Raw genomic sequence first — 12657 nt, forward strand, 5'->3', positions numbered from 1 at the left:
TTTGGTAAAATACCAAGTCCATATTATGGCAAACAAAATCAGCTCAAATAAGCAAAGAGAAACGACAGTGCATCATTATCTTGAGACATGAAGGTCAGTCAATCTGAAACATTTCAAGGACTTTGACAGTTTCTTCAAGTGCAGTCGCAAAAACCAAAGAAACCACTACTAAAGGACAACAATAATAAGAAGAGACTTGCTTGGGCCAAGAAACACGAGCAATGGACATTAGACTGGTGTAAATATGTCCTTTGGTCTGATGAGTCCAAATTTGAGATTTTTGGTTCCTACCAACGTGTCTTTGTGAGATGCAGAGTAGGTGAATGGATGATCTCCGCATGTGTGGTTCCCACTGTGAAGCATGGAGGAGGAGGTGTGATGGTGTGGGGGTGCTTTGCTGGTGACACCATCTGTGAGTTATTAGAATTCAAGGCACACTTAACTTCTTGGTGACAGGGGGGCACTATTGAGTAGCTTGGATGAATAAGGTGCCCAGAGTAAATTTCCTGCTACTCTGTCACAGATGCTAATATATGCATATTATTAGTAGTATTGGTGTCATGCCCTGACCTTAGTATTCTTTGTTTTCTTTATTATTTTGGTTAGGTCAGGGTGTGACATGGGTAAATGTATGTGTTTTTGTTCCTGTCTAGGGGTTTTGTATGTCTATGGGTGTTTACTGGTCTAGGTGTTATGTATGTCTGCTAATATATGCATATTATTAGTAGTATTGGTGTCACGCCCTGACCTTAGTATTCTTTGTTTTCTTTATTATTTTGGTTAGGTCAGGGTGTGACATGGGTGATGTATGTGTTTTTGACCCTGTCTAGGGGTTTTGTATATCTATGGGTGTTTACTAGTCTAGGTGTTATGTATGTCTATGGTTGCCTAGATTGGTTCTCAATTAGAGGCAGCTGTTTATCGTTGTCTCTGATTGGGAACCATATTTAGGCAGCCATATTCCTTGGGTATTTCGTGGGTTATTGTCTATGGTTAGTTGCCTGTGTCTGTACTTGTTTATATATAGTGTCACGGTCGTTTGTGTTGTTTTGTATAGTTTGTTTAGTGTTTCTTCATTAATAAATAGAAGAATGTATTCACATCACGCTGCCCCTTGGTCTTCTCCATTCAACAAACGTGACAATTGGATAGAAAACACTCTGAAGTTTCTAAAACTGTTTGAATGATGTCTGTGAGTATAACAGAACTCATATGGCAGGCGAAAACCTGAGACAAATCTGAGGTTTGTAGTTTCATTTAAGTGATTGCCTATCCAATATGCTGTGTCTATGGGGCCAGATTGCACTTCCCAAGGCTTCCAGCAGATGTCATGGCGCCAATGTAAACTGAGGTTTTTGGATATAAATATGAAGTTGATCGAACAAAACATACATGAGTCCTGGGAGTGTCATCTGATGAAGATCGTCAAAGGTTAGTGATTAATTTGATCTATATTTCTGCTTTTTGTGGCACCTCTCTTTGGTTGGAAAATGGCTGAATGCTTTCTGTGACTAGTTGCTGACCTAACATAATGATATGTTCTGCTTTCGCTGAAAAGCCTTTTTGAAATCGGACACTGTGGTTGGATTAACAAGAAGTGTATCTTTAAAATGGTTTAAAATACTTGTATGGTTGAGGAATTTTAATTATGAGATTTCTGTTGTTTTGAATTTGGCGCCCTGCAATTTCACTGGCTGTTGGCGAGGTGGGATGCTAGCGTCCCGAACGATCCTAGAGAGGTTAACCAGCATGGCTACCACAGCATTCTGCAGCGATACGCCATCCCATCTGGTTTGCGCTTAGTGGGACTATCATTTGCTTTTCAACAGGACAATGACTCAACACACGTTCAGGCTGTGTAAGTGCTATTTGACCAATAATTAGAGTGAAGCAGTGCTGTATCAGATGACCTGGCCTCCACAATCACCTGACCTCAACCCAATTGAGAAGGTTTGGGATGAGTTGGACCGCAGAGTGATGGAAAAGCAGCCAACAAGTGCTCAGATTATGTGGGAACTCCTTTAAGACTGTTGGAAAAGCATTTTGGGTGAAGCTGGTTGAGAGAATGCCAAGAGTGTGCAAAGCTGTCATCAAGGCAAAGGGGTACGCTACTTTGAAGAATCTCAAATAAAAAATATATTTTGATTTGTTTAACACTTTTTTGGTTACTACATGATTCCATATGTGTTATTTCATAGTTTTGATGTCTTCACTATTATTCTACAATGTTGAAAATAGTAAAAATAAAGAAAAACCCTTGGATGAGTAGGTGTGCCCAAACTTGTGACTGGTACTGTACGTGGTGTGGCTCCAACTTAAAGGCTATGAATTCATCCATGTAAAATAACATCAGTTGGGTGGGGGTGGGGGGGGGGGGACATACTCCAAGTGATATCTTGTGTGACGCACATTAACGTGCCCGGGAAACAATGAGCTTTGTCGGAGGTTCTCTGGAAAGGAGGAGACGTCCACTGTTCTGTCAGGAATGTCTTTGACCTTAACTTGGGCAACGGTCATAGAAGTACTTACCCATTTCCCCTGGATTATAAATATCTGGAAAAAGGAAACATGCTTCGGCCAAGTGTTGTTTGGCTAAAATTATATCTACGAGAGACTCTTGACTGAGCCCACAACAGACAGCCAAGCCAACAACAGACAGCCAAGCCAACAACAGATAGTGTGCACTACAACTAACGAAAGGTGACAAAGTCACTGCTTCCTCCTAACTGTTTGTGGAAGAAAATGACAGCTATGTCAAACGCTGGGCTGACAGGAAGCATTGGGAACAAAACTACCAAAACTATCCCTAACCTCCCTAAGTTAAAAAAAATCATGATTACATAAACCAACTGGATCTGCTTTGTAAATCACTCTCGGGAACATAGGGGACAAATCAACAAACCTTGTAACTACAGGGAGGAAAAAGCACGTGTTATTTTGCACTGCATGCAGGAATGCATGCTTGGATGAATGTCCTCAACAAAACAATGCCTACAATGTGAAACAAAAATGTAATTTCAAATATGTGTTCTCACTTCACAAGAATAATTACTTATTACATATTACAGCTGTTATAATGAACAGGGCCCCCGTGTCACTAATATCAGATTTATTAGGACAAAGTGAGAGAGGGAGGTAAATGTAGGTAAGATAAACGATAATATGAACCCATAATACATGACAGGGGCAGTGGGAGGTGGTGTCTGGTTGTAATCAATCAATACTCATATCTAAGAAAATGTCTTAACCTTGAGTTATCAGCTGAACAATTCAACATATCTCTGCTAAAGCCTTTACCAAGGCTCAGATGCCTTTTCATGTCATGGAAAATTCCACATGCCACTGCAATTTTAAAAAAATTACACCACCATGTGGGTAACCCTTGATATTGAGAAGATCTTACACCCACAGAGATCCTTTAAATTGTGTAATGTGATTTTATACTTATACCTGTGTAGTAATACTGCAATTACTAGGGTTACAATATTGTTGTTACATAATGTAGTAACAGCTTTGTAAGAGCAACTTCATGTAAAGTGTTACCAGTAATAAACAAAAATTGTCCACTTTACCTGTTGAGGAAAGCGTTTCCAAAAGCGTTGAGTTTACGGAAGGGTTTCTTGGGGTCGACCACCAGAGCGTTACCAGGGACAATCCCCTCGTTCTCCCCGTACATGACAGCGATGAAGCCATCCGTTGTGGGCTCTGGGCCAATCCGCATGCCTGGGAAGTCCTGCTCCAGCAGGTACCTGGAACAGAACAGAGTAAGAGTTTTGTGATACAATACCTTTATTGCACATTACGGCAATACATCCAGACACCAAATACGCCATATCAATACATCAACACATCCAGATACACCATATCAATACATCCAGACACCAGATACACCATATCAATACATCCAAACACCAGATACACCATATCAATACATCAAGACACCAGATACACCATATCAATACATCCGGACACCAGATACACCATATCAATAGTAGAGGTCGACCGACGATGATTTTTCAACTCCGATACCGATTATTGGAGGACCAAAAAAAACGATACCGATTAATCGGCCGTTTTTTATTTTTATATATATATATATATATATATATATATATATATATATATATTTGTAATAATGACAATTACAACAATACTGAAGACTTATTTTAACACATAAATAAAAATCTATTTAGTCTAAATAAATAATAAATAATGAAACATGTTCAATTTGGTTTAAATAATGCAAAAACACAGTGTTGGAGAAGAAAGTAAAAGTTAAATATGTGCCATGTAAAAAAGTTCCTTGTTCAGAACATGAGAACATATGGAAGCTGGTCGTTCCTTTTAACAGTAGTCTTCAATATTCCCAGTTAAGAAGTTTTAGGTTGTAGTTATTTTAGGAATTATAGGACTATTTCTCTCTATACCATTTGTATTCAATATACAGTGCCTTGCGAAAGTATTCGGCCCCCTTGAACTTTGCGACCTTTTGCCACATTTCAGGCTTCAAACATAAAGATATAAAACTGTATTTTTTTGTGAAGAATCAACAACAAGTGGGACACAATCATGAAGTGGAACGACATTTATTGGATATTTCAAACTTTTTTTAACATATCAAAAACTGAAAAATTGGGCGTGCAAAATTATTCAGCCCCCTTAAGTTAATACTTTGTAGCGCCACCTTTTGCTGCGATTACAGCTGTAAGTCGCTTGGGGTATGTCTCTATCAGTTTTGCACATCGAGAGACTGAATTTTTTTCCCATTCCTCCTTGCAAAACAGCTCGAGCTCAGTGAGGTTGGATGGAGAGCATTTGTGAACAGCAGTTTTCAGTTCTTTCCACAGATTCTCGATTGGATTCAGGTCTGGACTTTGACTTGGCCATTCTAACACCTGGATATGTTTATTTTTGAACCATTCCATTGTAGATTTTGCTTTATGTTTTGGATCATTGTCTTGTTGGAAGACAAATCTCAGTCCCAGTCTCAGGTCTTTTGCAGACTCCATCAGGTTTTCTTCCAGAATGGTCCTGTATTTGGCTCCATCCATCTTCCCATCAATTTTAATCATCTTCCCTGTCCCTGCTGAAGAAAAGCAGGCCCAAACCATGATGCTGCCACCACCATGTTTGACAGTGGGGATGGTGTGTTCAGGGTGATGAACTGTGTTGTTTTTACCCCAAACATAACGTTTTGCATTGTTGCCAAAAAGTTCAATTTTGGTTTCATCTGACCAGAGCACCTTCTTCCACATGTTTGGTGTGTCTCCCAGGTGGCTTGTGGCAAACTTTAAACAACACTTTTTATGGATATCTTTAAGAAATGGCTTTCTTCTTGCCACTCTTCCATAAAGGCCAGATTTGTGCAATATACGACTGATTGTTGTCCTATGGACAGAGTCTCCCACCTCAGCTGTAGATCTCTGCAGTTCATCCAGAGTGATCATGGGCCTCTTTGCTGCATCTCTGATCAGTCTTCTCCTTGTATGAGCTGAAAGTTTAGAGGGACGGCCAGGTCTTGGTAGATTTGCAGTGGTCTGATACTCCTTCCATTTCAATATTATTGCTTGCACAGTGCTCCTTGGGATGTTTTTAAAGCTTGGGAAATCTTTTTGTATCCAAATCCGGCTTTAAATTTCTTCACAACAGTATCTTGGACCTGCCTGGTGTGTTCCTTGTTCTTCATGATGCTCTCTGCGCTTTTAACGGACCTCTGAGACTATCACAGTGCAGGTGCATTTATACGGAGACTTGATTACACACAGGTGGATTGTATTTATCATCATTAGTCATTTAGGTCAACATTGGATCATTCAGAGATCCTCACTGAACTTCTGGAGAGAGTTTGCTGCACTGAAAGTAAAGGGGCTGAATAATTTTGCACGCCCAATTTTTCAGTTTTTGATTTGTTAAAAAAGTTTGAAATATCCAATAAATGTCGTTCCACTTCATGATTGTGTCCCACTTGTTGTTGATTCTTCACAGTTTTATATCTTTATGTTTGAAGCCTGAAATGTGGCAAAAGGTCGCAAAGTTCAAGGGGGCCGAATACTTTCGCAAGGCACTGTACCTTTTGACTATTGGATGTCCTTATAGGTACTATAGTATTGCCAGCCTAATCTCAGGAGTTGATAGGCTTGAAGTCATAAACAGCGCTGTGAATCAAGCATTGTGAAGAGCTCCTGGCAACGCAGGAAAGTGCTGTTTGAATGAATGATTACGAGCCTGCTGCTGCCTACCACTGCTGAGTCAGACTGCTCTATCAAATATCAAATCACAGACTTAATTATAATATAATAAACACACAGAAATACGAGCCTTAGGTCATTAATATGGTCAAATCCGGAAACTATCATTTCAAAAACAAAATGTTTATTCTCTCCATATTTTATCGAGAGATAAAATAAGTCTAAATATTGCTGTTACATTGCACAACCTTTAGTGTTATGTCATAATTATATCAAATTCTGGCAAATAAATTACGGTCTTTGTTAGGAAGAAATAATATTCTCACAGTTCGCAACGAGCCAGGTGGCCCAAACTGCTGCATATGTACCCTGACTCTGCTTGCACTGAACGCAAGAGAAGTGACACAATGTTAAGGTTGATTGTTTTTTATAAGATAAGTTTAATGCTAGCTAGCAACTTACCTTGGCAACTTGCTGCACTCGCATAACAGGTGGTCAGCCTGCCACACAGTCTCCTCGTGGAGTGCAATGTAATCAGCGTCCAAAAATGGCAATTATCGATTGTTATGAAAACTTGAAATCGTCCCTAATTAATCGACCATGCCGATTAATCGGTCAACCTCTAATCAATACATCCGAACACTAGATATACCATATAAATACATCCGGACACCAGATACACCATATCAATACATCCAGACACACCATATCAATACATCCGGATACTAGAGGTCGACCGATTAATCGGAATGGCCGATTAATTGGGGCCGATTTCAAGTTTTCATAACAATCGGAAATCTGTATTTTTGGACAACGATTTGGCCGTTTTTTTTACACCTTTATTTAATCTTTATTTAACTAGGCAAGTCAGTTAAGAACACATTCTTAATTTCAATGACGGCCTAGGAACAATGGGTTAACTGCCTGTTCAGGGGCAGAATGACAGATTTTTACCTTGTCAGCTCAGGGATTCAATCTTGCAACCTTACAGTTAACTAGTCCAACGCTCTAACCACCTGCCTCTCATTGCACTCCACGAGGAGCCTGCCTGTTACGCGAATGCAGTAAGAAGCCAAGGTAAGTTGCTAGCTAGCATTAAACCTATCTTATAAAAAACATTCAATCAATCAATCACTAGTTAACTACAAATGGTTGATGATATTACTAGTTTATCTAGCGTGTCCTGCGTCAGGGTAGCCTAGTGGTTAGAGCGTTGGACTAGTGACCGGAAGGGAGATGATTTAACAAAAGCGAATTTGCGAAAAAAGCACAATTATTGTACCTACCCATAACCGACTGTACCTAACCATGAACACCAATGCCTTTCTTAAAATCAATACACAGAAGTATATATTTTTAAACCTGCATATTTAGCTAAAAGAAATCCAGGTTAGCAGGCAATATTAACCAGGTGAAATTGTGTCACTTCTCTTGCGTTCATTGCACGCAGAGTCAGGGTATATGCAACAGTTTGGGCAGCCTGGCTCATTGTGAACTAATTTGCCAGAATTTTACGTAATTATGACATTACATTGAAGGTGGTGCAATGTGACAGCAATATTTAGACTTATGGATGCCACCGGTTAGATAAAATACGGAACAGTTCCGTATTTCACTGAAATAATAAACGTTTTGTTTTCGAAATGATAGTTTCCGGATTCGACCATATTAATGACGAAAGGCTCGTATTTCTGTGTGTTATTATGTTATAATTAAGTCTATAACTTGATATTTGATAGAGCAGTCTGACTGAGCGGTGGTATGCAGCAGCAGGCTCGTAAGCATTCATTCAAACAGCACTTTCCTGCGTTTTGCCAGCAGCTCTTCCATGTGCATCAAGCATTGCGCTGTTTATGACTTCAAACCTATTAACTCCCGAGATTAGGCTGGTGTAACCGATGTGAAATGGCTAGCTAGTTAGCGGGGTGCATGCTAATAGCGTTTCAATCGTCACTCGCTCTGAGACTTGGAGTGGTTGTTCCCCTTGCTCTGCATGGGTAACGCTGCTTCGAGGGTGGCTGTTGCCGATGTGTTCCTGGTTCGAGCCCAGGTAGGGGCGAGGAGAGGGACGGAAGCTATACTGTTACACTGGCAATACTAAAGTGCCTATAAGAACATCCAATAGTCAAAGGTATATGAAATGCAAATGGTATAGAGAGAAATAGTCCTAAAAATACTATAACTACAACCTAAAACCTCTTACCTTGGAATATTGAAGTCTCATGTTAAAAGGAACCACCAGCTTTCATTTGTTCTCATGTTCTGAGCAAGGAACTTAAACGTTAGCTTTCTTACATGGCACATATTGCACTTTTACTTTCTTCTCCAACACTTTGTTTTTGCATTATTTAAACCAAATTAAACATGTTTCATTATTTATTCAAGGCTAAATGGATTTTTATTGATGTGTTATATTAAGTTAAAATAAGTGTTCATTCAGTATTGTTGTAATTGTCATTATTACAAATAAATAAATGAAAATCGGCCGATTAATCGGTATCGGCTTTTTTGTGCGGGTCCTCCAATAATCGGTATTGGCGTTTAAAAATCATAATCGGTTGACCTCTACTAGATACACCATATCAATACATACGGACACTAGATACACCATATCAATACATCCGGACACTAGATACACCATATCAATACAACACGACACTTCAAATAATGTTTTACAATGGACCATAGGTCTTTGCATGATGGTTGATGAAGGTGAGGTAATAAAACAACAGCAATATCTATCACCTGGCTTCAACATGATTACAAAGCTCACTTGCTGAACACACTATTAACAGAAACATCTGTACACACCAGGCCAGCGCCTACTAGTGCGAGGCCTCTGTATACATTATATCATTTTGCATTTTTCAAGCTGAAAGACAAAAAAATACTTTCATATGAAAATAAATGTGAATACCACATATGAGTAATACCACATAATATGCTACTATGGGAGAGCTTGGCCATCTGCCTAACTAGATGGCACATGCTCACATTTTCAAGTGCCAACACTAGACCCTTTACAGGCTGGCAGAGTGCTTGATAGGTGCCCCTCAAAACCAAAAAAAACAGCTACACATGTTGTTGAGTTCAGACCATGCAATAGGTCATCAGTCCTTCCTGTGAGAGGATGGCACTGTGTCAAAGGTCTTCAAACAGAGGAATGCCAGCTTGCAATGGCCACATCCACTCAGAGGAAAAGACATGTCTTTAGGATGACTATTAATGGCCTCAACTCCCTAGCCTTGTTTAGGTCCAAATCTGTTTGTGCTGTCAAACACGTCACATTCGGCATGACAATGACCATAGGAGTTGGCAAGACAGCACAAATAGATCTGGGATCTGGCTATGATCAACTCCCATGATTCATTATTAAATTCCTTAGAATTGGGTGGGATCCCTGTATGAAGTAACTCTGCAAGCTCTGCAAGAATCAAATCAGGTGTTGTGAATGAGCAATACAATTTAACAGTAAGTGACCATGTCGTCTACTTGAGATAAGAAATGTTTTCACTAACGTTGATCGTTTAAAAAAAATAAAAAATTTAAAGGTCAACTTAATAATGGTCAAGTAAAAAAACATTTGGTTCAATTGAAACCATATTTCTTTCTGTACACATGATCTGCAAGGTGAGATGTTAGCCGTACAACAAAAAGGTGCATGTTGACATATTCTCAGTATTGTGTACATACTTTCAGCAGCTACCAGACTGGAGTACTGTAGCTTACCAAAGGCACCTTCCCTAAAGATAGTGAAGCTAGCTGCATGTCCTCTCTTGCTGCAGAACCTGCAGATCAACAAGTTATGAAACTGACGTAGTTTGCGCCTGTCCTGATGATTCAGAGAGAAATATCTTAAAATGGCAAAAAATTCAGAGATTTTTAGACAGTTTTACCCATTCTGTAATGGTTCTATTCTTTCTCTCATATAATGGTTGGTTGTTCAGAGGCTCCAGGGGAGCACAAAAGGCCCAGGTCACCAGACATGTCTCATTGATATTTATGTTGGAAACTGGAAAGCAGTTGGTGGAAACTGGATAGTTAATACTACTCTGCTTCTATACTAAAGCAATAAGGCACAAGGGGTTAAGGTATATGGCCAATATACTACGGCTAAGGACATCCGTTAGCCGTGGTATATTGGCCATATACCACAAACCCCTGAGGTGCCTTATTGCTATTATAAATTGGTTATCAACGTAATTAGAGCAGTAAAAATACATGTGTTGTCATACCCGTGGTATATGGTCTGTTATAAACTGGGTGGTTCGAGCCCTGAATGCTGATTGGCTGACAGCCGTGGTATTTGGTATATTACTTCTCTAACTACATTGATTACTAGTCTGTAATAGCCATAAGGCACCTCGGGGGTTTGTGATATATGGCCAGTATACAGTTGCTAAGGGCTGTGTCCAGGCCCTCCGTGTTGTGTCGTGCTTAAGAACAGCACTTCTCTGTGGTATATTGGCCATATACCACACCTCCTCAGGCCTTATTGCTTATATATACACCACGGTTGTCAGCCAATCAGCATTCAGGGCTCGAACCACCCAGTTTATAATCGTAACATTAAAAAACATTCTATGTAGCAGGTGGTGTGGCATGTTGATGATGTTTCATGTTGAATTGAATTGGAATATGGAATATTGGTCAACTAGAAACAAGCTGTTTACAATCTTAACATAATGCTAACCCATTCCCAACACTAGACAGTTGTGTTTACATTAGGTTGCAGGGGGCAACAACCTGTCCCGCCCCCCCCCCCCCCCCCCCCCCCCCATTTACATTTTGACAGCAATTAACCTCAATTTTAACAGCTCACAACTGTCAAAGTAGGCTACTGCTTAGGGGTTATTCAACAACTCAATTATTTCTGACAGGCAGAGAGCCCTGTAGGTAAAATAAAGTTAACACAAACATGATAATGCATAACTGTTGCTGATTTCTGGATGCACTAACGTTACCTTATGAACGTCGTCTTCCCCGTAGAATACTGTCCAACCAGTAGAACCATTGGCTTGCTCTGAAAATCCGCTGCCTCCAACGCAGGTGAGTGGAAATCATGGAAAAGATAGGTTTCTTCCAATGGAAATAATTTTTTTGAGTAAAGTTGTTGAAGACCCTCCGTCACAGTTTGGTACATTTCGCCGTCCTTGTTTCTGCCTCCTTGTTCCTTATTCACCCAACTGAACATGATGATGATGCTCCTCTTCTAAGTTCCCAAATCAAGAACTAACGTTTTACTTCCTTATTTTCCACAGCTTTCAAAGTTTGCGCAACGAGGCTACTTTGTATCCGAATATCTTACAAAAATGGGCACTGTTACTTTGAATCAAATATGTTCTTTGGCAACTGAAAAACGTGGCATCTAGAATCTACGGTTGTTTTCCCAACACTGCTTGATGGCTGCTCTCTACAGTAGCGCCTCTGTGCGGCGCAGTAGTTCACAGCGTTGCAGTGGTTCGCGCCACAGTGGTGCCTGTGCGAAGATGAAGTATTATGTTAACAAGATATTCGGGTGACAGCTCTAACAATGGAAATACATGTCCTCAACGATGGAAGGCAGGCGAGATCAGAAGGGACCATTCTAGCCAATGAGAGTGCAGATAGGCTACGCGTGTGAACAACAGACACAACCAAGTTGTTTTTATCAAAGTTGCCGGAATGCCTCGTACATCAACTTATATCAGTAAATTTGTAACAGCCTAAACATTATGAAACCTATATTCGATTAAATAAGCCTCACATAATTTTACACTCTCATTGACCTCCATACAAAAAGGGCTTATCTCACGAGAGTAAATACTCTCGCTTCGCCTCTCCCTCTATGATTTGCATTACCTTAACGGCACCGCCCTTCCCTATGAATGACCTAGTGACATGAGACTGAATATTCCAGAGGGAAAAATACTGAGTCTACCCCAAGCCCATTTATACATTTCAATGACGTAACATTGTCATTAAGGGAAGTAAAGTTTTCTTACTCTATACTGCAAAGTTGAATGGACAATACACGTTTGCATTGAAGACTTGGAAAACTTAAATTCGCTCATGTTGAAGGAGGACAGGACTGTTATATTGTCAAATTTTTACAGACGCCATGGAATCCATATTAAGTGACAATGAGAATACATGTACTGCATTACATATTGTATGTAGGCACCTAGCAACATGCATGTTGCTTAGACACGGATGTCAGAAAGAAAAATGTGGAATCCTACAATGCCTTCACATAACCACATGGTTTATATGTATGTACGTGAAAACCTTGGCTAATTATTTAATAGTTGCCAGGTGGGAGCAACTTTACAAAAATACTAGAATGCACATTTATCGTGGAGAATATACATGACCTGAATGTACCCTGATCAGAACTGTCATACAGAATGTGGAATTGTGTTAGCTCTACATAACATCTCTGTCTGCAACAGTTCACTCACTGATGGATACACTGCCAGGTTCTCCAGAA

The 12657-nt window shown here is 39.9% G+C and overlaps 1 protein-coding gene across 1 annotated transcript in view; it reads right to left on the reverse strand.

The window, feature by feature from the left end:
- The window catches only part of LOC109904230 (EH domain-containing protein 4-like), a 43213-nt gene extending 31518 nt beyond the window's left edge, over positions 1-11695 (reverse strand). Inside the window, exons 1-2 of the mRNA XM_020501456.2 lie at positions 11153-11695; positions 3573-3749 (exon numbers count right to left, since the gene is read on the reverse strand). Coding sequence (XP_020357045.1) covers positions 3573-3749; positions 11153-11382 — 407 coding nt within the window. The 5' untranslated portion in view covers positions 11383-11695. The remainder of the gene's footprint in view (positions 1-3572; positions 3750-11152) is intronic.
- Positions 11696-12657: the final 962 nt, after the last annotated feature.

The sequence above is a fragment of the Oncorhynchus kisutch genome, linkage group LG14, assembly GCF_002021735.2.
Source record: "Oncorhynchus kisutch isolate 150728-3 linkage group LG14, Okis_V2, whole genome shotgun sequence".
Taxonomy (NCBI): Eukaryota; Metazoa; Chordata; class Actinopteri; order Salmoniformes; family Salmonidae; genus Oncorhynchus; species Oncorhynchus kisutch.